We start from the raw sequence: 25,771 nt of genomic DNA, 5'->3' as shown, positions 1-25,771 counted from the left end.
TGGTCTTCGTCCTGTTTGCATTTATCTTCATTCCATACTGCTCACAGTTGTCATTTAGCTTCAGCAGTAGCATATCCCTTAGTATCGTCTCCTCTTCTGCTAACAACACCATATCATCAGCAAATCTTATGCACTTTACTCTTCTTCCTCCTACTTTTACCCCTCCCATCTTCTGAAAACAGTTCTTCACTAAATCTTCCAAGTAGATGTTGAACAGGGTAGGTGATAAAGGATATCCTTGTCATACTGTTCTCCCTATTTCACTTTTTTTTTTCACTATTTCACATTTTTTTTTCCTATCCTGACTTTGACTCATTTCATAATTATATAGGTTACTGAACAGCCTCCTGTCTTTCCAATCCACACTAATTTTTCAGTCCGTACAAAAGAAACCAAATGACCTAGAAATGTACAAAAACTTGCCCAGACATGTTCAAACATTTTTAACAAGAGCCAGAACAGGCTTACACAATTGTACCTACATCGATTTCACCTTTCTAATAATTATACTTGACTGTGGTGTAATAATCATGATGAAGATCTGTAACACATTCTTCTAAACTGTCCATCCATAAACCACAAAAGTAAATTAAAATCATCAGTACCGGTTGCACAAGACACAGCCCTGCAGTATATATTGACTACACCCCAACTCTGGCTACTAGTAACAGGCATCTATAATGAACACTGATCAAAATACCCCTCATTTCTCATAAAAAAACAAAAACTGAATAAACTACAGTGGATTACAGTGGAATTTATGTTGTCAGCAAATAGCTGGATACATTAAGAAGATTGATTGATTGATTCCATTACATCCCTCGTACCTTTTTCCTTCCTGAAGCCAAACTGCTCTTCTTCCAACTGTCTTTCCATCTTAGAATATAAACATCGATTCAGTATTTGCACGAGAATCTTCGCTGAGTGTGATAACAGGGTGATAGTCCTGAACTCGTTACATTTCTGGCATTATTTTCCTTCGGTATTGGTAGCAACACTGTCTCCGTAATATCTTCAGGCCATTCACCTTTCTCATATATTTCGTTGCATAATGATAGAATTTTTTTTCTTGTCTTCGCCCAAGCATTTCACTAATTCAATGGGGATTCCATCAACTCCTGTTTCTTTCCCATTCTTTATTTTTTTAAGCATTAGTTCAACTTCTTCTCTTAAAATAGAAAATCCTTTTTCGTCTTCTGATACAGATACTTCATTTTCCACATCCAAGTCATCTGGACGATTCCTTGTTTCATGTAACTCTTCTACATATTTTGTCCATCTGTGCAATATTCCTTGTTTGTTTGTTACTTCATTTCATCTTCTATCGAACGCATGGATTTCCTGTTCTTATATTTATGTGAAGTCCAAACATTTTACATTATTATTACTATTATTATTTTTATTATTATTGTTAATAACCTTACTTCGCCATGAATTTTGCAAAATACAATGCCATGTATAAGATTATTATTAATTAAGATTGTGTATGAGTGTATGATATAACATGTTTAAAAAATAATCACGAAATTTAGAATACATTTTGTAAGTTCGAATAAGTCAAGTATAAACAAATGAAAAACAGATATTGTTCAGTCATATGACTTATTTTTAATGTAAAATACCATAGTATACATTAAAAATAAGTCATATGACTGAACAATATCTGTTTTTCATTTGTTAATCACGAAATTATTGTCACATTTTTAACTAACTACGATATTTTAATAATCATTTTTCAGGAAAAAATTTGTAACATTTTCACCAAAAAAACCTATACCTGTTTAATACTAATCATTTTTGTGGATGCTGTTTCATTTCTTGCAACCAAATCTCTCTGGTACACAGTATCCAACATGAACTTGGTTCTTGACATCGTGCCACTATTGCTGAGAATGCATGTGTGTACTGAGAAGAGGCGAAAGAAGTGACCAGATAAACAATTATTCTCAGCAGCAAATGTCATGCATATGAAAAGAACAAGTCAGAGATTTTAAATTTAAAAACCATAATGAAAATCCGATAAGCTATTATATTAAGTTAAGTTAAACACAAGATCCGTCTATGCTTATCTGTTTGGAACAATTAACTAGAAGTTATTTGTACACATTGTACCATTGTATTTCGTAACTTTTAAACTTGTGCATTTGACTTGTCAATGTTTGCCCACCATATGATTTGCATAGCCCTATGATATATTTCTCATACAGTGTTTATTATTGCAGTTGTGTTCAATCTTCGCACAAGCAACTATACTGCAATCATGTGATTTTCTATCCTCTGCCATAGACCGTTCAACACATCATAGTTTGTACTTCATTTTAATATTTTACTGATATAACAGTTTACACAAGCATTTTATTGATGTTTTAAATTAAAAAAAAAAAAAATTAATTTCACAATTGTATTGTTTCACAATAGATGTTTGCACTTTGTTTAATTTTAACAGTATTTCACATTATATTAGATTACACACATGTATACCGTATTTAAACAGATGTATTTATGTATTCATTGGCATAACTTCTGAAGATGACTCAGTCGAGTCGAAAACGTTAAATAGCCTATTTATTAAACAAAATATGTACAAATAATTTCTAGTTTATTGTTCCAAACAGATAAGCATAGACGGACCTTGTGTTTAACTTAACTCAATCAGAGATTGCTGCGGCATTGTATTATAGATGGCTTGTGAGAGAGAGACAGTAATATTGGAACCAGAGGGAGGGAGAAATCACTTTCCTGCTGCATTAAATATTTATCATGTTGTAACTCCTAAGATAGGCAATCAATTGCGATGTAATTTTTATGACTGATAGGTGAATGTCTGAGAAAAGCATAGAAAAAAAAAATTCGAACTCAAAATCTTTTTGAAAACAGAGAGACAAAATAGTAACTTCGAAGTGATCTGTTCAAAAGAGACATTTACACCTTCAAACATTGGTAAGCAGCAAACTTTTTTGTTTTCATGTTAGATGGGAGGTCAAAGTGAGAGAAATGTTGAAAAAGAATAGAAATGACTTTTAAAAGTTATTGTTCCTCAAAATCTTTACTGGTTTCCGAGTTATGGAGCGTTAAAAAACTGTTTTTGCTTAGTTGAAGGACTCTGTCAAAAGAGGAAGAATGCTAAATATTAAAAAAAAACTAACTCGTAAAGTCTAAATACCAATTTTGGGTGATCTGCATAAAACACAACCTTTTGTCTCTCTTTTATCACTATCACTTGTTTTACAAAACAACAAGGTGTAACAGTTTAGGTGAGGGGTTTGGACTTTTTCCATTGCTGGTTGTCACAATAAAAAATTAAGACACTTAATTTTTTATTGTGACAACCAGCAATGGAAGAAGTCCAAACCCCTCACCTAAACATTAACTATCCACCATTGCTTTCCAACCCCTCATTTAGATCAAGTGTAACAGAATAACAGAAATATTCTTTCACATAAACGAGAAATGACCTGCTTTTTGTGCAAATATAAATACAGAGGAAGAATGATAGAGTGTGTCAGCTTGACCGTGTGTGTTTGTGTTTGTTTTTTGTTTCTTGTATCTACATGTCTTGAGTGATGCAGGCATTCTAAACAATAACGCTATTCTTCCAGAATGCATTAAGATCGAACACTGCACTACTGTATAACCTATATTCTTGTAATAACTGTACAGAGGAAATGGTATGACCTAAAATTACGGTCTTTTTTCGGCTGTACTTATAAATGCATTCTCTTTATATCTGGCAAGCTACTGAATTTCAGAATTAAATAAATGCCATACCATCAACGTCCCCTTTGATAGCAATATTACTTTATCAGGCAACACTGCACTCCTGTGATTCATGGGAGCTGTGAAGATGCTGAAGGTCATATACAGGAGGTTTGCCGCAGAAAATAGTGCAGAGACAATAATGAACAACTTACACACTAGCATGAGGTTTCTTCTTTGAAAAGTCGCAGGCAAGACCAAGGTCAGATATCCTAACATGACCATGTTCATCCAGAAGAATATTCGCTGGTTTTAAATCCCTGTAGACAATATATCTTCTATGCATATGTTCCAAACCTGTGAACAGATAATTTTAATGAATATACAGTATAACGCAAATCATCTGAAACACACAATATTATTTAAATATAGTCTTTTATCTACATCTAGCATCTAATTAAAGCTCTGACAGATGGAAAAAATAGAGTGGGCTTTCTTCTACAAACTCCAATTTTCCCCTAATGTTGAAATCTGTGTATATTTGCAAAGTGCGTTTGCTGATAAAAAGTCTTCAAATGTTTCTGTATTTTATGAATAACAAATGCATAACAGTAGTTAGCTTGGGTATAAAAAAATAAGTTATTTTACTAGCCTGTACAATTTATTCAAAACTAGTTACAAGATTTTAGAAGCAAGCAACGATATGTATGTGTTCAAATGTTCATATTATTGTGTTATTGTGTAGAAGGGAATATTGTATAAAGACCTACATGAACAGACAACTTAAAATTAAATGGTTCAGAAACTACTGTCTGCAATTAGTCGATATCTTACTTATACTCATGTTATTTTAAATTAAATCTGGAAATAGCTATAAATACATCTTTCTTTAGCCTACCTGTAAAAAGTAATTTATGTTAAACAAATCACCATAAAACATGTAATATTTACTAAAGGTCTTTATTACTACTATAACTAGTTAAAAACCGTCTGTTAGATGACGAATTAAAATTAAATAACAAATTACCTGAAAATAAAAACACAAGGAAGACAGAATCTGGTACATTTACCACCAAAATAAAAGAAAATAGAATTCAAAATTTTGTAAATAGGTCCAAAAAAAAAAGTACTCATTGTGGTAGAGAAAAAATAACAAATGTTGGTATAAAAAGAGCTTAGAAAGAAATTAAGCAATTGCCATAAAAATGTTTTGTGCAGAACTGACCTACGATACAATTTGTTGTCAGTTAACACAAAAAAACAACTACTTTGAAGGTTATATTTTTCAGTAATAAAACTCCTCTGACTCTCTGTACAAATTAACTTCATATATCAGTGAAATTAAATACTCTGTAATGACTTACTTTAGCCGAACCGAACTTGTTAACACGCCCGACGTGGCTACAAGAGAAACTAGAAATATCTGGGAGGAGGAAAAAAGTAACTCTTATCCTGGTTACTAGATGGCTTTTTCCTCTGTTCCCTTCTCTTTCTCTCTTGTCTCTACTTAGCTCTCCTTACTTGCTCCTCCTTCTGACTATTTTAAGTATTGGACTTCTTCTATGTTGCAAATCAAGCTTTCAGGTATAACTCCCTGTAAAGTTGATTTGAATAATTTCGAGGGAAAAATTGTTCCAGGTCTGGGTATTGAATCTGGGACCTTTGGTTAAACGTACCAATGCTCTACCAACCGGGTTCGATACTCAGCCCCAAAACAATTTTTCCCTCAAAATTATTCAAATCAACTTTACTGTTCGTTAACAGAAAACCACAATTTAAGTCACACAGAGTTTGTGTGCACTCAATGTTGGTTGCTTGACGGTTGTCAGCCCACTTTGAGGTCTGTGGATATAGAGGGAGAAATTGGGTCGGTGTCTGGTAGAGTTCCCGGGTAGCTCAGTTGGTAGAGCATTGGTATGTTTAACCAAAGGTCCCGGGTTCGGTATCTGGCCCCGGAACAATTTTTCCCTCGAAATTATTCAAATCAACTTTACAGGACGCTGTCAGAAAATGTCAAAAGGCATTGTAAACTTAACAGGGAGTTATACCTGAAAACTTGATTTGTATAATATGCATCACTGTTCGTTAACAGAAAACAACAATTTAAGTCACACAGAGTTAGTGTGCACTCAGTGTTGGTTGCTTGACCCACTTTGAGGTCTGTGGATATAGAGGGAGAAATTGGGTCGGTGTCTGGTAATGTTCCTGGGTAGCTCAGTTGGTAGAGCGTTGGTACGTTTAACCAAAAGTCCCGGGTTCGATACCCGGCCCTGGAACAATTTTTCCCTCGAAATTATTCTTCTATGTTATTTTCAAGTATATATTTAGTATATATTAAATTTTAATTCATCTTGGGTGGGACTGAACCCTGCGATCCTGAACACATTAAGTCGAAGTGTTAGCACTCATACACCAAGACGGTTGGGAAACATATTGAAAATATTTCTAATAGAGTTGCACATTACAGTTCTTTATAGTCCAGGACAAATATTCGAGGTAAAAAACACAAGATGAAAGGAAATTAGTGGCAAAGTGGAAAATGAGGTGCAAATGTTTGATTAAAGCAGTAGAAATTCAAAATTTTAAGCAGAAATTACGTTAATTGAAAGTGATGTTATGAGGCGAGTCTTCAGTTATGTGATGTCTATTCAAGATTATCTTCTTCTTCTTCTTCTTGAGATCCCTATCCATTCTATATGTTGGCAATCATCTTGGCGATCATGATTGCTGCTCTAAAGAGTTCTATAGAGAATTTCTTGAACCATAATGTAAGGTTCTCCAACCATGATATTCGTCTTCTGCTGATCCCTCTTCTCCCTTCAGTTTTACCCTGAAGAATATTTTGTAGTTGGTATCTTTTCCCATTTCTCATTATGTGACTGAGATACTGAAATTTCTTACATTTAACTGTACAGTATTAAGAACTTCCATTCCTTTATTTATTTTCTGAAGGATTTCACTGCTGGACTTTCTTTCAGTCCAAGAAACACTCAGTTTCCTTCTGTACAGCCACATTTCAAAAGCTTCTAATTTCTTGGCTGTGGCTTCAGTAAATGTCAATGTTTCCAATCCATAGAAAAGTACAGAGAATACATAGCATCATAACAGGTTTATTTTAATATCCAAATTCAAGTCATGATTTCTAAATAATTTAGCCATCTTATAATATACTACTCTGGCTTTTTCAATACGACTTCTTATTTCTTGTGACTGATCCCGCTGATCATTAATATTAGTGCCCAGACATGTGTATTTATTCACTTTTTGACCAATTAAAATACAGTATTATACAAAGCGATGAAATGAAGTGTGGATGGGAGAGTTGGGGTTTTCACTGTGCACTTTTGATGTACTTACAGTGGGGAACGATGGGCTGGCAGAGGTGGTGACGCAAACATGCACGTCAAGGTTAATGAATCAGTCTCCAAGTGACCGGTGAGTGACACAGTACATAATATGGTGTATTATCATGGTGTTTTCTTGTGTATTTAAAGTGAAAGTGTGAATAAGTGTGAACTGTATAATGGCTAATCAAACGTTTACTATTGAACAACATGTATATATTTGTGATTCATATGAGTTAACACAGTCTGCTAGACAAGTAAGAAAGCAGTTTAAAACATGATTCCTGGTGTAAAAATTCCATCACATACAACAATTCATAATATTTATAATAAATTTCAGGCAACGGAAAGTGTTCAGCCTAAGAAACAAAGCAGACAGTGTAGGGTTCTCACAGAAGAAACATTAGATGACATTGGTCATTGTTGGAACAGTCTCTCAGAAAATCACTTAGGCATCTTTTACAACAAGTACGAATTTCTTATGGCTCTGTGCAAAAATCTACTAATTGTTAAAGTTGCAGCCATATAAAATAACTAAGATACATTCTCTTCAACTGGGTGATCCTGCACATAGGCGCACATTTTGTGAGTCGGTGCTGAATAATAACTTTCTCAGACTATTGCCCCACACATTTTTCAGAATATTACACTGCAAATGAATTTTGCCATGAAATGATCCAATTAAGTGAATCACGAACAAAAATTAACTGAAATTAATTTCGGAATAGTATTAAATTACGTAATTGTATGCTTATACTGTACATTTGCACTAAACATTTATATGTAGACTAGTTATCAGTATTCAGTCTTAAACACAATGCACAGCATATTGGAATATTTTTATAGAAAATAATATTATGTGCAATATGTCTGTACCAGTACCAATTTCATTTTCATTATATTTAATGGAAATATTAGGTTAATGGATATCTGAAACACAGGATTATCCAAAAGATTTCATAGATCCTACCTAAAATGACTTCAGCTGCATAGAATTTCATTTCGTGTTCATTGAAAACTCCATGCTGAGACAGGTGATAATGCAAATCTCCACCATTCATAAGGTCCAGAATGAAGCAAAGTTTATCAGGTGTATGAAACGCATAGGTCATACACACTATGAAGGGGCAATCAACCTGAAAACAGAAAATCATTATAAATGATATATGTCTTCATTTAACTAGTTAGTATACTTTGAATTTAAAATAAGTTCTGCTATTACTTTCATACCAATGTGGCTCTTTTTTTTTTTTTTATATCTTTCAGTATTATTTTGCTCTGAGGACGTGCATCGTCTAAGAAAGTATTCTTGTACATGAAGCTTTTAAGTTATTCACAAAGGAAGAAGATTAGTAAGCTGAGATCAGATTACTGCAGGGACTAATTCAGCAGCCAGTCCACTATGTTACTGAACCAGCAGAAACTGAAAGAGGGAATAAAGTTTCACAACTTCATCTGCTGGAAATTACACAGAATCTTAGCTTCTTTCTATTTCATAACTGAATTATTGCTAACTTATCAATAAAGTCCAGATTTTTATGTAATTACATGTTTTTTCCTGAGTATGTATCTGTCTGAAAACTGAAAATGTTGGAGAACTAGGCTACTAAGACTAGTATATTTCATTTTAATATTACATATATTTCTTATATATTTCGCACAATACCACATATTTTTAAGATAATTACATACTTTTTCATAAAATTAACATATGTGCCAAATGTAATTTAATTAAATGCCTTGTAAAGAAAATTATCAATATTTCTGCATAAACTAAAACGAAATTATAAAAATATTTATACAATTTTTAACTCAAAGTTGTCAGTACATAATAGGATACAAATTTCAGCATTCAGGACAGGACTACCACTCAGCAACATGGTATTTATTTCCCTACTAATCCTTCCGTCTTGCACTTTGTTCTCAAATCTGGAAAAGACTAGGTGATTGAAAATATAATGATCTCATGTCGCTCCACTGCATGAAGGCAGTTCAGCTTTTAACTTTGTCTCTTTGTCTCTTGTTAGCTGGTGTTCACAGAAAAGTAGAAAATGGTGAGTGGCTGGGGTATTTCCTGTAACTGGAAGAGGTTATGTTTTGTTATACTGGACAATGACTTTACCTTTAATTCTAATATTTACTTGATTGCTTCGCAACGTGTTTTACAGAATTCTAAAATTGCGTATAAAGTGATATATTATCGACTGCAACTTCAGTTGCATTTTCGAAAGCATTGAAAAGTTGTCACTCATGGTATCGATGGACAACATCTGTGATGCAAAAAATAAACTCAGTGCTGTCCGTGGAACTGCAAGTAAGCAAGTAGTAATACAATTCGAAGCAGTCCTTGAAAGAAATCAGGATTATATCAGTTTATCTACTGTTAGCCAGATTCTGAGCGGAGAAATGTACAACCCTCCAGAAGACATTGCTGTCAGCAACATTCATTTGTTTAAATATACACCAATAACTTCATGTGGTGTTGAGAGATCATTTTCGGTGTATAAGAACATACCTACTGCCTGATTGTCGACTAGGGTTGCCAACCCTCCCATATTTCTCAGGATCTCCCGTACTTGCCCCTAATTTTTAACAGTCTCCCAGCTCCCGTATTTTTCTTCTTTTCGAGCATGCTTCTCCCTTATTTTTGCATAATGTAAAAATCTTTATTTTAAACATTTCATTTTGTCGTGAATGATGATTATTTACATGATCAATTTTGTTGTTAAAGAGATGCATTAAATATGCAGTCTTTTTAGAATATAATGGCTTGCCAGAAATGGGTTTTATCGCTCACCTGTTTAAAATCAAACTGTGTTAATTTTATAAATTTGTAAAAACTGGCTAATTTTCTTCTAAGCATACTAAGTAGTAATGCTCATACAAAGAGGGTGTTTCATCTCATGAACAATAATTGGATGAAACATGAGCACGACACATCAAATCAGAGCTGAAAACTGCAGTCGACTTCAATTATTACACAAGACAAAATCTGTCTCAAAATACTCTTAATTTAAGCCTAGCTGCGAAAGTGTAGAATAAAGTTGTTTTTCAGTAACTGTACAGTTTGTTTATTTTCTTAAAAAAAGTTGGAAACCCTATCATCGACAGAACACATTTCTGAAAATATGGAGAAATATTTTGTGGTACATTCTGCTTCATTTCTTGATTACATTTAGAATCGCATCAAAACTATATCATGACATATATAAATGTGTAATTTGTATGAAATTAATCTTCTAATTTATCTTTACTTGAAATAAAATTATGTTCCTAAATAAATAACAATTTTTAACTCCCTGTGCAATTTTGACATTACATATTTAGTACATATTTTGAGGTATATAGTCACATATTTACGTATATATTTTTAGGATCAATATTACATAAAAATTCGGACTCTACTTATCACTTATCACCTTATTTAAAAATGGTTCAAATGTTACCTATCATCTTACACAATACTTCAGTGCAATTCTCAAAACTTAGTGGGGTTGTCTCAAGACTCACGAAGAAGAAAACAGCTAGTAGCTTCCTTAATGACTCAGCAAGGTATGATGAGAGTATGAAGGTCTCTCCAAAATATATGCCTATAAATTAAGTTACAAATGAAAACTTATTTTGAATATGCCATGTAAATATGTAAATCTTTCTGCACATCCTTCAAGTTTCACTTGTCTCCACTATATTGCACACCTAGCAGTGAGTAAAATCGACAATGACATCCACTTTCATTTGAGAAAATTATATATGTAACACCTGAACGTGCTGATATTATATTTAATATGACAGATAACAGCATCTATATACCAGAAATTGTCATCAACAATGTGAGGTCGTGGTTTAGCATGTGAGTGAGATAGGAAGTAGCTTAAAAAAGGCATGTCACCTTTGAGTTTAATTACCATTAGACCACAATGACCAAAAAGGAGTAATTCCCGTAACATCTTAGAACAAACCCTTGTGATAATGTTGCTTGTTATATTCAGATAGTGAAGGAAGTATTCGACAGTAAAAATACCTATAACACGATCTTCAGCATGATAATACAAGGCTCCTCTCTGCAACTTGACAAGGAATTGCAATGCAAAATTCTGATTGATTGTATTGCCATATTCACCAGAATCCTGATTTGCCATGAGTTGAGCTACCCATATTGCGAATGGAGGAATGGATTTCTTTATAAAGAGAAGGATAGTGGCATTTATGTATAGTAACTCTCTGGGATTCATTTCCTGGTATATGAGTTGCCAGAACCATTATCATAAATCAGATCTCATATGTTTATTCTTTGTGTAACAACTTATAATGAAAAATGAAAAGGTCCTGATGGTTGAACCACATTTGAAGTGGCTGGAGACTTTACCCCTCTTTGGCCTGATTTAATCAAAGGCAGTTGTTGAGACTAAAACAATTCGATGAGTTGGCAGAGTCGCTGATTGTACTGCTGACAGGGTAAATTACATTTGTTTGTAGGGTGTGGAGTGGACCTTTTCTGAATAGGGAGTGTCTGCTTCTGTACAACACATTTCTGAGAGCTGTAATAATCTGTTACCTCTAGTATCGAATTTCAACATCTCCATATGGGGCTCCTTGGCAGGTGGGGTCAGGGAGATAAAAGCAGACTTCAGTATGAATACTGAACACTGTACGACAAAAGAGAGTGCATCCCTGGGTACCCTTCAATAAAAATCTCTCTTAGCAATAACAATAGCTGTACAAATGTGGAAGTGGAGTTGAGCAGAAATTATAAAGGAAGGCTCACTTCTTGATAGACAACTCTGATGCTAGTACCAGCTCCACAATTATTAAAACCTCTGTACCTCCTCAATGGCTAACCTAGGGAAGAGATGCAGGATGAATTTAGAAGTAACCATTTTTACCTCCAAAGAGTTGGCTTTTCAAACTAGCCCAAAGGGAGAAAGAGAAGAAGAAAGCACTGTAAAATAGACTTAAGTTGAATAATAATAATAATAATAATAATAATAATAGGTTAAATCCTAGTAAGAGGAGCTGTCTTCAAGCCACTGGTCAAATATTAACTTCAGAAATATAGCCACCAATATCTTCATGTGGCTATTATCGACTATCATTTGGAAAAAATATCGTGAGGCCATGCCATACAGATCAAATAAAGGCAAGAATGAATACTGTACACTCAGTGGCATACACAGAATTTTGTCAAGGGGAGGTCATTATTAAAACTGTTTACAATTTATATTATCGGTATTTTAAGTGTTGTGTGTTATTATTATTATTATTATTATTATTATTATTATTATTATTATTATTAAAAATACGAGCAGTCAAATGCACAAAACATTAAACGAATGTTTGACAATAAAGTCAGAACTTAAACAAACGAACAGGTGAATACCTCTCTTAAAATGAGTTTAAAATCGACAATGCACAATATTTAACATTTGCACTGCAGAACTGTCAAAACAACCTTTTCAATACGTTTCACAAGTGAAGTTTCACATTGTGTCGGGTTGATTTTATTACAAAGTCAGTACTAGGTGGTAGTTATCTCTATAATAAAGACAGCATTGTTATAATTCGAACGTTCCACAATATGAAGCACAGGGATTATATTGAAGGAGGGGTAGGAGGACTATGCCTTACGTTGATGTAGATTTTATTGCTCTGTCAATGAAAAATTAGAGAAGGGAAAACGATAATGGATAAAAAAAAATATTCAAATCTAAATATAGTCCGGATCAGCTTACTTAATACCCGAGGGTGAAACCTAACCAATTTTCCCCTATTACTACATAGGTCTATGCTATGGATTATAGTGATTATTCTAAGTGTCTGTTGAATTTTCTTTTATAAACTTTGTTTCGAATTTCGACTCCTAACAAATACGAGAACTGCCGGTTATTTTCTAACTGTTATGTTGGCACCAATAATTTTGGTTTGCAGTAGAAGGAATCTGATGAACTGGAAGGAACTAGACTTGTGAAATTTGAACGTAATTAATAATTAATTAGTAATACTGGTATTAATATTAATACCAATGCATAATTCAGTTGTGTTGCGTTGTGATTCCAATTCAACACTATATTCAGGTAAGTGTAATTATATAAGATAATAACTTATAAACCTAGGCCTACTTGGTATGAAACATACACGTGGCTAATGGAGAGAAATATATTTCTTAATCCTCTGAGGTTGTGGCTGATATGTACATCTATTATCAGGCAATACATATTGCTAGCTAGTCGGCAATGTATGCAATGGCGGGGGAAAGGAACTGCCCACTCTACCCCATTATCTCCTGGCCTAGTTGCCTCATAAACAGTGTCTTCTTGGTATCACTTAGAGGGTCAGACCTGTCTTCGGATAGTTGACTAAACAAAAATATTTCTTATTGTTCAGATTTTTATTTAAATGTCCAAGAGAGAAAATAGCATGGTAACGACTTAGAAGTAGGGTATAATGGTGTTTTAAGTAGGGTTTACATTTCAAAGTGGTATTCTGTTTTCGGAATTAGTATAAATCATTTCACGTGATCAAACAGAATAGATTTTTAGGTTAGGTCTCGTAAATCATACACTGTTTAGACAAAGCATTGAATTTCATGTTGTCAGACAAAATACATTTTAATATTACATCATACTAATCTACTAATTAGCAACATAATGTGCGAGAGGTTTTTCAGAAATTATTGAACCATTTAGAAAACACTTCCCAACATAAAGAAGAGATGTGGTAAATACCTAAGTAAATAAGCAAGACATTGTTACTGTTAATACATTACTATTATTATTACTATTATTATTATTATTATTATTATTATTATTATTATTATTATTATTTCAGTACATGGCATTGTGACTTTACTCACTTTGGTGATATCTGGTAATAGTTGACAACACTAAAGAGACGGCCAAATTAGCCTTTTAGGAACTACTCTTACTTGATCCTCACTATACGTAATTTTTTTAAAGTTCAAGAAAGAGGGTTCAAACTCAGTAACCTGCCTTTGTGTACGCCACTGTATACACTGTTGGACAATCATTTATCTTTCCTCACTGAAAGCCAACAGGTACCTATCTTCAGGAAATCACTTTACACTAAGAAGATAAGGATCATCTGTGATGAGACTGCAGACAGCCATTGCCAATCTCCCTTCTTTATGAGAAGAGGCGTGTCTTGACAGTTAGACTGACTATCTAGAGTGAAGGCAGCAAGAGTAAATACAGACTGTAACATGTTGCCTATTACACAAAATCCTGGACTGGCATGAGGACTGATGTATATTTCACAGTGCCGTGAAGGCGTCTCTAGACAGGTTTCTCATTTATGGCATCAGTAATGAAAGGAGGCAATTATTAAGAACTAAACAGTTTAAAAAGGAAAGTCTGGACTCGAACAAAAATAATAATCATCATCATCAATAGCAGCAACAATATAGCCCTGTACAAGATCTTCTTCCAAGTCTTTCTATTCCTGGCAACCATCCACCATCTTTTAACTCCGATTCTACTCAGATCTTCCATCACTCCTTCCAACCATCTCAGCCTTGATCATCCTATACTTCTTCTTCCCTCTGGCTTGAATTCCAATATCCTTTTGGGTAATTTAGTTTCTCCCATTTTTTTCACATGTCCAGCCCATCTCTATCTGAACACTTCTTATAATAATAGGCGATATGTAAAGTTCATATAACTCATAACACCACTCTCCATGTTCTTGTACTGGACCAACAATTTTCTTCAAGATCTTCCTTTCAAATGCAATTAGACGTGTGATATGTTGGTCTGTGACAAAGTCCATTTATTAGAGCTGTACATCAGAATGGGCTTTATAAGTGTTCATATAGCTTGCATATAGTTGCTCGAGTAAGTAATTTTGATGAAATATATTTCTGAAGATCACAGTTAACATTTATTGAAATTGTGTATTCTTCTATTAATTTCCACCAAGATATCATTAGATGCAGTGATCACAAATCCAGGTATACAAATCTAAGTACTCTTTCAAATTTATAGTTACTTATATGAATATATGACATAGCTGGCAGTTGTTTTTTATTATTTGCTATCATATATTTTGTTTTTCATTCATTTATTGGAAAAAGAGAAAAGTTGATACATAAGTAGCTAAAAGGAGAAATTCAGTCAGAAGTACCGAACAACTTATCATAGCATATACAGATTTAAAAAAAATAATAGGTCCCCTGCCCAACTTTTGTTAGATTGAAATTTTCCTCTCCAATTAAGTTAATTTCTATCTTCCCAATCATAATTCTGTAATCCTATGGCTTCCATCACGTCAATAACACTCTCCAGCCATGTTTTCTTAAGTCTTCTTATTCTTTTCTTTCCAGTTGGGACTCATTCTAAACTCCTCTTTGATAACTCATTTGCATCCTTTTCACGTTTCCAAACCATAGTAATTGTTTAGTTTCCATAAACTGTGCAATAGAATTTTTAAAGTTAATCTTTTTTCTTATTGTATCATTTCTAATTCTGTCTAGTTTAGAACATTGTCCTGGCCTTTTTTAAAATCTATTTCTGTTGACTGCAATTGTTATTTAATTTTACAATTGTATTCCATGCTTTCTCACGATAACTTTTCAATATTGATTTATAAATATGCACTTTAGTTAAATATTTGTTTATCCCACAGAATTCCCTTCAGTATTATTATGCCCTTAATTATTCTCTTTGTTATTTCAGAATCATTGTTTCCTTCACTGTAATTTAAACTTCCAAACATGAATCGCTTCATAAAGAAAGGACTTCAGTCCAGTTTAGCTAAGTAGTGGGAAATGAAGAAAAACTGTCCAGACCAATGCCTCTTCCTTTGCAAAACGCTCACATTCCGAACACAATATCACGATGAAAGAAATGTTGGACTGGTTTCTTTTCTTGATAAAATGATGTGTTGAGCATTCAAGATGGGAAATTCAATGTTAACTCAATTTCGAAAAAAAAAAAAAAGTGACTGATGCCCTTTCTTTAAGAAGTGATTCATATTTAATATTGCCATAAACGTCACTACACCCTTTGGCACATTCTAAAAATAGTTTTCGTTCACTCTCACCAATTACTAATGTACTGAGTTTAATAACATTTTTCCTACTATTCTATCAATAAAATTTTCTTGCCATATATCAGTATCATAGTCTACTTCTTTGTAGTCTTCAACCAGTAGTACCTGATCATCTGCAAATTGTAATATGTATGTTATCATTCATTATTACGCCCATATTATAACATTTCTTTTTTCAAGTTTTCACCAAACAACTTACACAGCCCAAAAAGGAAAGTATGCAAACAAGAGATGAAATTGTATAGAACCTATTTGTATCACCCAACACGATAATTAAAAACTATTGTTTTCATCTCTCGTTTGCATTATGGGCAGTACGAGGCAAAAGTGAATTCTTACCAAGGAGAAAGAGTGGGGATGATTCTCCCACTATATTTCCTCCCTTAGTAATGTGGAGAACGATATTCATAACAATGAAAAGAGATATTTCTCTAACAAATATCTGTTACATAAAACCAGGAAATACCTATTTCGTATTTAATATAAATAGTTTGCTTCTGTCACCTTTGAGACATATAATAAGCGAGTAGGGATCTTGCATATCAAACTTGATTCGAAATGGCTGAACATTTTCAAGAGTCCTTGTGCAGAATTTTTGAAGATATGATAGTTTAGATAATTAAATGTTGTATTATGAAATTACGGTATAGAGATCTTGTGTCAATTGAGTGACAATGGCTCAAATGATGCTAAGGTTGAAGACAATTAGGCCTACATGGCTTATTCAGCATCATCCTTTATAATGACTTACAGTAAATGTGTGCTCGCAAAACCATACAATAGCACAATGCCGTTTAACATTTACGAGGTTACGTCAGAAAGTGTAACAATGTGTAATGTGCATCTTTATGAACGCCACTTCATTGACAACTTTGTTTTATTAGTTGCCATTTGAGAAGGTGATATGTGTGCATTAATGGATTTTGCATTGCTGAGACAGCGACTTCTTCCAATCTTCATGTTGACTGCAGTCTCATTAAAGGCATGAATTTGCAGCATTAAGCTTTTCCTTAACTGAATTTTAAGTTCATGCCAAATGATGGAAAATATGTAAAATAAAATGTCTAGCAATTTTATATTTATAAACAATTTTCATACTCAAAAACCAAACTACTATTTCCTTCTCTTAGACTGTAACAGACACCAGATCTAATACATGCAAGGATGAATAATGATAATCATAAGATGATGATGATGATTAAAGCCCGGATTTCTAAGAAAAATGCATATTCTTTTCCACACTTTTAAAGATAAGCAGAAAGGTTTTAACTATGTTTGTTAGTGCTTATAAATGCTTATTTCACATGAAAACGTTTTTGCTTATTTATTATACGATTTTAAATTAAAACAGCATATTTTACCCAAAACTGTAATTTTAAAAGTGCATATTTCACTCCCACCCGTTATGTATCACTGATTCCCTTTTCTTATTGGCTAATAAAAAATTAACTTCAGTTGAATGCGTAAGGAAGCAAAATACCCGAAATTTTAAACCAGTTGGAAGCTAGAAATAATTCCTTGGAACATTCACTTTCTCTGATAGACGAAATTTCGGTAACATTATATTCAGAAATACATGGGGTTGCAAAAATTGTGTTCGACAAACTCAGTCAAGTATTACAGAAAAGCTCCGGTTACAAAACATTGTGTCAAATTTCTAAAAAGCTTTCTGGTGAAGAATCAGATACTGAAGAGGAATTCACCGAAGAAGAACTGTGGTGCGTTTCACATGCGCCTGTGACGTCATTTTCACTTCACAAATCATTCTTCACTGACAGATGCAGGAGTTTCACACAGAAAAATATCAGCATGACCTTCCTTGTATACTGCAACAGACTTCAATAAGGTAAGAGTTCTACGAAACAAATAATTTATCATTATATTTCCGTGTATTCGTTTTTGCTTATTTTGGTGCTTATTTTCACCATTTTTCGTGCTTATTTTATTGTTTCCGTGTATTCGTTTTTGCTTATTTTGGTGTCTATTTTCGTCATTTTTCGTGCTTATTATTTTGCTTGCTTTTTTTATTTATTTATCTCAACGATAACAGCTCCCTGTATTAACAGGCTGCCACAAAGACAGAGCATATTGTGCAATAGGCAGTTAAAAGTATAAATAACATACATATGTTTAAGTTTAATGGAGTTTTACAACAATGACAAGAAACGACTGAATAAATAATTAGGTACTAATTAATTATCAAATTTTGAAGATCACTGTTGAACGTAGAGATGGTTTTGGAGTACAAATATTGATCCTCTCAGAGCTGCAAGAACGATGTCATCAATTGCCTTCCTCTGTAGGCCGAAACGTTGCCAGGTCTGGAAGAAGAAACCGGAAATAGTTCTGCGAGCTCCAACCATAAGGCCTATTACTTCAATTTGTTGTAGATCATATTTGTCCATGAAATATGGAACGGTACGTACACAGATGTCGTTTTTTTTACTGTTTGATTGTGCTTAGAAATCCGGGCTTTAATGATAATGATGATGGGACTGGAGAGGAGGAGGAGAATTTAAGGAATTACACTGACTTTACCTCTGATCTGATATAAAAGAAAGTGCGTTCACTAACTCCTTCACCATACACAGATTTATAGCTCTACACTTACCCCAGTACTGACTAGAGACAACATAATCCTCTCATTGAGGGCTAGTGTTTCACCCTGTTTCATTTTAATCCTCTTCTTATCCAAGCATTTCATAGCATACATTTTGCCAGTATCTGCTTTACGACAGCCATACACTTCTCCAAAACCTCCACGCCCAATTATTCGATGAACACTGAAGTCATTCATTGTTAACTGAAATAGAATCATAAACAACACCAAAATAAAAAAATTAAAAGGAAGAACAAAATAAAGGCAAGAAGGAAAATTTGTGTTATCCATATACTGAAACAACAGGTAATACAGAATGGCGCATATATAACTGGCCTCTCACCACAAAACATAGTTTAACAGTTTTATTTAGTAATAATGCTGTACCATATAATGATTTTTCGACTCTTCAAACATTTGAGACTTGTTGTGGTAGACTTTAACCCCTTACTGAATGGGACAGTCTTGCACACACCGGTTTAATATTAAAATAACTTAAGTAGTTCTTTCTTTCTCAACTGATGTCACATATGGTCAAATCCAATTCATGACCGTGTGCCATATCTGTCCCAGTATGCAGTTTGAAATATTATATGCTTATATTATAAATTACATGAATATAAAACCGGTATGTGCCATATCTGTCCCAGTGAGCCTTACACGTAAAATCGCAGAGTGATAAGTGGGAACAGTAGGCTGACCACTGACACTATTATTGACTGTCCTTTCCTAAATAAGTTCACTGTGGGTGGACTTGGGCAAGTGAATGATGAAAAATATGGCAAGTCACTCTGTCACGTTGAAAGAAAATGTAAGTGATTTCATGTCGAGTCAATTAACTTGCAAATTCTTCGCAGATCTGTAGATATAAGTTCTAGCTCCACATTCTTTTCGAAAAATTGGTCCAATTTTCTGTTGCTTTGGCATCCCACACCAAATACTGATTGTAAGTCGTAGAGTGCATTCTGATAAAGTAGAATCCCTCTTATCTGACACCAAAGGGACCAGGCCAGTTCTGGATACGAGATTTTGCCAGATAATTGAATAAATACCCTATATACTTCCTTACTTATGGCTTTTAAGGAAACCAGAGGTTCACTGCTGCCCTCACGTAAGCCCGCCATCGGTCCCTATCCTAAGCAAGATTAATCAAGTCCCTACCATCATATCCCACCTCCCTCAAATCCATTTGAATATTATCCTTCCATCTACGTCTCGGCCACCCCAAAGGTCTTATTCCCTTTCCCTCTGGCCTCCCAACTAACACTCTATATGCATTTCTGCATTTGCCCAAACGTGCTACAATGCCCTGCCCATCTGAAACGTCTGGATTTAATGTTCCTAATTATGTCAGGTGAAGAATACAATGCATACATTCTGCGTTATGTAACTTCCTTCATTCTCCTCTAACTTCATCCCTCTTAGCCCCAAGTATTTTCCTAAGAACCTTATTCTCAAACACTCTTAACCTCTGTTTCTCTCTCAAAGTGAGAGTCAAAGTTTCACAACCATACAGAAGAACTGGTAATATAATTGTTTAATAAATTCTAACTTTCAGCTTTTTTGAGAGCAGACTGGATGATAAAAGCTTCTCAACCGAATAATAACACTCATTTCCCATATTTATTCTGTGTTTAATTTCCTCCCGTGAGTCATTTATATTTGTTACTGTTGCTACAAGATATTTTAATTTTTCCACCTCTTCAAAGGATAAATTTCCAACTTTTATATTTCCATTTCGTACAACATTCTGGTCACGAGACATAACCATATATTTTGTCTTTTCGGGATTTACTTCCAAACCTATCTCTTTATTTGCTGCAAGTAAATTTCTCGTGTTTTCCCTAATTGTTTGTGGATTTTCTCCTATCATAGTCACGTAATCTGCATAAACAAGAAGCTGATGTAACCCATTCAATTCCAAACCCTCTCTGTTATCCTGGACTTTCCTAATGACATATTATAGAACAAAGTTAAAAAGTAAAGGCGATAGTGCATCTCCTTGCTTTAGCCCCCAGTGAATTGGAAAAGTATCTGAAAGAAACTGGACTATACGGACTCTGCTGTATGTTTCACTGAGACACATTTTAATTAATCCAACTAATTTCTTGGGAATACCAAATTCAATAAGAGTATTATATAAAACTTCTCTCTTAACCAAGTCATATGTCTTTTTGAAATCTATGAATAAGTAATGTCTGTACCTTTATACTCCCATTTTTTCTCCAATATCTGTCGAATACAAAAAATCTTATCAATAGTCGATCTATTATGCCTAAAACTACACTGATGATCCCCAATAATTTCATCTACATATGGAGTTAATATTCTCAAAAGAATATTGGACAAAATTTTGTATGACGTCAACAAAAGTGATATTCCTCAAAAGTTACTACAATTAGTCTTGTCCCCCTTTTTAGAGTTAGGTACAATTATGAACTCCTTCCATTGTTCTGGTACAATTTCCTTTTCCCAATAGTAAATACACGCCTTTTTAGAGATAGGTAAAATTATGGACTCCTACCATTGTTCTGGTACAATTTCCTTTTCCCAAATAGTAAATACAAGCTTATAAATTTCGCCAGATAATGCACTTCCACCCTCTTGTATTAATTCTGCTAGAATTTGATTGATACCTGGAGACTTGTAATTTTTCAGTTTTCCTATAGCAATTTCTACTTCAGGAAGTGTGGGCTCGGGTATAAATGGCTCAGCAGTTTGTATTTGAATTTCGCCCCGATCATTTCTATTTGGCCTATGTACATTTAGTAGTTGCCCAAAATAGTTTTTCCATCTGCTCAGGATTGAATTAGAATCTGCAAGCACGTCATGATTCTCATCCTTGACCACATTTACCCTTGTGTGATATACATTCTTAAATTCCTTTATGCTCTTATATAAATCTCCTATGTTTTTTTTTTTTTTTAAGTTCGTATTTCACGATGCCAAATGTTGAAACTGCAGCCATGTGAAGCTTATTCCTTTATCACTTGCTCATAACTGAATAACGATAAAAAACTGTGTGGATTTTCTTTATTAAAACACATCACACAACACAAATAATTCACTGAAAATTAAAGTCTGTGCGAACTTCCTAATGTGGCAACACTGACGGCTCGAATATAATTAAATAAACATAAAAACTGTGTGAATTTTCTTTATTAAAACACATCACACAACTCATATAATACACTAATTTTGGGTTTGATTATTCACTGAAAACGAAAGTTTGTGCGAATTTCCTAATGTGGCAACATTGTCGGCCCGAACATAATTAAATAACATAAAAGGTGTGTGGATTTTCTTTATTAAAACACATCACTCAACACAAATGATACACTAATTTTAGGTTCGAATATTTCCTGAAAACGAAAGTTCGTGCGAATTTCCTAATGTGGCAACACTGACTGGCCGAACATAACTAAATAAACAAAAAACTGTGTGGATTTTCTTTATTAAAACACATCACACAACATAAATAATACACTAATTTTGAATTCAAATATTTACTGTAAACAAAAGTTCGTGCGAACTTCCTAATGTGGAAACACTGACGGCTCAGATTATGGCAATGTGGCCTATTTAAACTTTTTTTTTTTTTGGCCCAGCCAGAAGTGCCGTCATTTTGGTATTGCCGGTTACTTGGGTACTGGTTATGAGGGATTTTATTGTACAACAAATGTGGTTTTCCGCAGCTCAGTGCCGTATGTTCTACAAACTGACATAATATCTGAAAAGGTGCAACCTTAGTTTGTCTGTTGAAATAATAAGAAATGAGCCGAGCTATCCTTCAGAAACCATCTCTAAGTATCACTGAAACTACTGGACGCATTTTCCTTTATTAACTTTTATTTCATGAACAACACAAGTTTCAAATTATGAAATGTGCACTGAATAAACCTGCAGTTAATTTCCTTTGCGGGCTAACACCTGTGTTGGGGCTTCTAATGATAGGATTCGGTAAGTCAGTGACAGCTTCTAGTGTGTGTGTACAGGTGCATGTTTTACTTTCTTTGCTTTGATCACAGAAATAGTTTGACACCATTTCTTCACTAAGTTCTGAATTGTTGCTTTTCTAAGAACTATGGCACATGAATCATTCATGAACCAAGAAAAAAGAACATGTGCCTATATACTCCCTCACAAAAAAATAACTGTTGTTCAATTCAATGCCGCAGGACACACACATACACAGACAGAGTAAACTGAACTCATATGCACAGGTGCAAGAATGATACTGTGAAATGAATGTATGTCGATTTGTCCCAAGCAAATGGTACCAGTAACTTTCATCCCAATTTTTTTGTCCCAGAGATGCTTAACTTCTTTTTTGTGTCCCAATTTTTTAGTCCCAAACGTGTGTACATCCCATTTGTTGTTCTGGGTGCAGATCTGAAAGTTCCATCACATATCCAGTACAAACAGCGACTTAATTCTCGCATCTGGTCCCTTGTTGATAACAAGGCCAATTTGCTTTTATTGTCAAACTGTAGAAGCCATTCGCGACGATCTATGTCAAATTTAACCTATTGAGAATATCTTTGTAAATCCTGGGTTGGGCAGTAAATGTGCTTGCAGTACTCTTTGTACAGTGTGACTCATGGTTCTTACCTTGGAAAGCTTCAAGTACGTTTCACTTGATGTGGAAGATACATGTCGATTTATTAATAATGATGTACTTTCACTTGATGATAAAGCTCCAAGGTACCTATGGCCAAATGTAATCGACCTGAAGACTGTTCTCTATTCTCACATCTCCATTAGGTTTTAACATCTGCTTCCCTATGTTTTTGTATAAAAATCCCTTGCAAATGAGTTTGAGTTTTCCCCTTTTAGATGTCAGCCTTGGCTGGTCCATTTACAGATAATTTTGTAATTTACACTTCCAATTTAGAAATCTACTGATTTGTAATGCTTTAGCAACGATAACAAGCACTCTATTTTTAAGTGACAATGTTGTATGAGTTCTGAGAATACTCTAACATATAGGCTTGTCATTATATTCGTACCTAACGAGTGGAACGAACAGAAATGTGGGAAAAAAATTTTGGACAAAAGTGTCTCACTTTGGTTCCAGTCATGTGGTACGAACATTAATTTGGAATGAAAATTTTTTGGGACAAAATAATTCCTGGGACGTTAGTGACCTGGGACGAACTGCTCGGGACGAAAAGTTGTACTATGACAGAGATGCAGAACTGGCGAGAGAGGGGTGAAAGCATGGGGAAAGCGTTGGTTTCCTGTCCACAGTCCACTGGAGTTAAATGATGTCTCTGTGACCCGTACGCAATCACATAACACAGATACTGAATACAAATCCCCTGCCCTACCAAGTCAATGACGTGGGGATGGAAGGAAGGAATGAGTGACGTATTCTGGCCCTATGACACACGCAACAATTGGCGCCCATTTCTGCAAGTCTATACTATCGTGTGAAATAGTGTCCTGGGCAAAAATCCGAAATATGCAGTAAAACCCCATTTAAAAGTTCCAGTTTTTAAGGAATAATCTGTCAAGTCCAAGCCAAACTACCATAAGAATAGTGTAATTAATTCCTGCTTTTAAGGAAACCGATTCAAGGATAATTCCGTTTTTAAGAAATACTTTTCATGTGGATTTTGTGATAATGAAGCCTGAAATATCGAATCGACTTTCAATAATCAATAGTACCAGCATATTCGATAGTGCATCTCAATTGATAGTGATGTGGCACTATGTGGTGACATTATTCTTTATAGTTCTTTATGGTCTTGCTTTGTGTTGTTTTCACAGAGTGGTTGCTTTGCTTGCTTTGTTCTCACGAGTGGTGTAGATCCTGTCTCCAAGTTTTTTTTGTTAGTTTATGCTGTTTATGCAGTGCTATAATGGCGACTAAACATATGAAATTAATTATCGAACAGAAAGTGAAAATAATAAGGGATGTCGAGGTCACTTCTCAAATAACACTATCGCATATGGCAAAAAGCCATGATTTGCCAACTATGTACTTCATTATGGGGAATAATGAAGAAGAAAGAAGAAATTTTCAATGTTGAGCTTCAGTGTGCTTCAGATTCAACCAAACGGAAAAACAATCGTGTCTCACCATTTGAAGAGTTAGAAAATATTATAACGACTGTATTTTAAATAATAATTATAGGTCTAATTAAGTAATTATTATGTTTGGTATATAACACATATATTAGTACTAGTTATTTTAGCCTTTCCTTTCCATTTTATGTAAACCCCCTTTTAAGGAAAACCCCTATTTAAGGAGGGAAAAAAAGTAATCCCTCAGAGATTCATTAAAAAGGGGTTCTACTGTAACATGAACACTGTGTTAGGAAACTGGTTTTGCGTGGCCACTTTGTATATATCCACTACAATATGAACTGGATAATATTATATCTATTACAATGTAAAATATTACACAGTAAGCAATATTTATGTCACAAAAGATTAAGTAAGAAATTTACTGTGCTAAAATCCTAAATTAAACAACACATCATCTCCACCAACACTTCCACCTCTACCACCATATTATTGTAATGTTGTGACACTTTTGCTACCCTGTTTAGTTTAGACTGACAGTTACAATTCTACACATAATAGTATATTACAAAATTAATAACTATTCTTACCTGAATATTTAATTCTAAATTTTTCCACTGACAAAATCTGGTATATTTATCACTGAAAAAGACGAAACAAAACTTATATTTTTGTAAGCATCACACACACACAAACATGCTTATGTAATAGAAATAATTATTTATACATGTCTTTGATGAACTAAAACAAGACTAAACAAAAGTGGTTACATTGTAATATAATACAAACAAGTGCTGAAAGTGATATACGTAGCTGTACATCTTATTTGCTATATTAGCATGAATTCAAACACAACTTTATAAGATGATAATTTCACAATAAACCTCAGGCCAAGGTGCAAGCCTTAGGGTCCCTCCTCTGTGAAAGGGGGAGGGGGAAGATAACAGTGAATTCATTACAATAAATTCATAATGACTGACGTGGACCTACAGTATGAATTTCAAGCTACTGCAATTCTACTTTAATATGTTAAATTTTT

General features: G+C 34.0%; 1 protein-coding gene across 1 annotated transcript in view; it reads right to left on the bottom strand.

The window, feature by feature from the left end:
• Gprk1 (G protein-coupled receptor kinase 1) overlaps positions 1–25,771 on the bottom strand; it is an 881,497-nt gene that overhangs the window by 141,191 nt on the left and 714,535 nt on the right. Inside the window, exons 7-10 of the mRNA XM_069845748.1 lie at positions 25,323–25,374; positions 18,715–18,906; positions 8,011–8,176; positions 3,912–4,053 (exon numbers count right to left, since the gene is read on the bottom strand). Of these exons, the coding sequence (XP_069701849.1) occupies positions 3,912–4,053; positions 8,011–8,176; positions 18,715–18,906; positions 25,323–25,374 (552 nt within the window). The remainder of the gene's footprint in view (positions 1–3,911; positions 4,054–8,010; positions 8,177–18,714; positions 18,907–25,322; positions 25,375–25,771) is intronic.

The sequence above is a fragment of the Periplaneta americana genome, chromosome 14 (genome assembly GCF_040183065.1).
Source record: "Periplaneta americana isolate PAMFEO1 chromosome 14, P.americana_PAMFEO1_priV1, whole genome shotgun sequence".
In the NCBI taxonomy this organism is placed as follows: domain Eukaryota; kingdom Metazoa; phylum Arthropoda; class Insecta; order Blattodea; family Blattidae; genus Periplaneta; species Periplaneta americana.
This window is presented reverse-complemented; position numbering and strand designations above follow the sequence as displayed.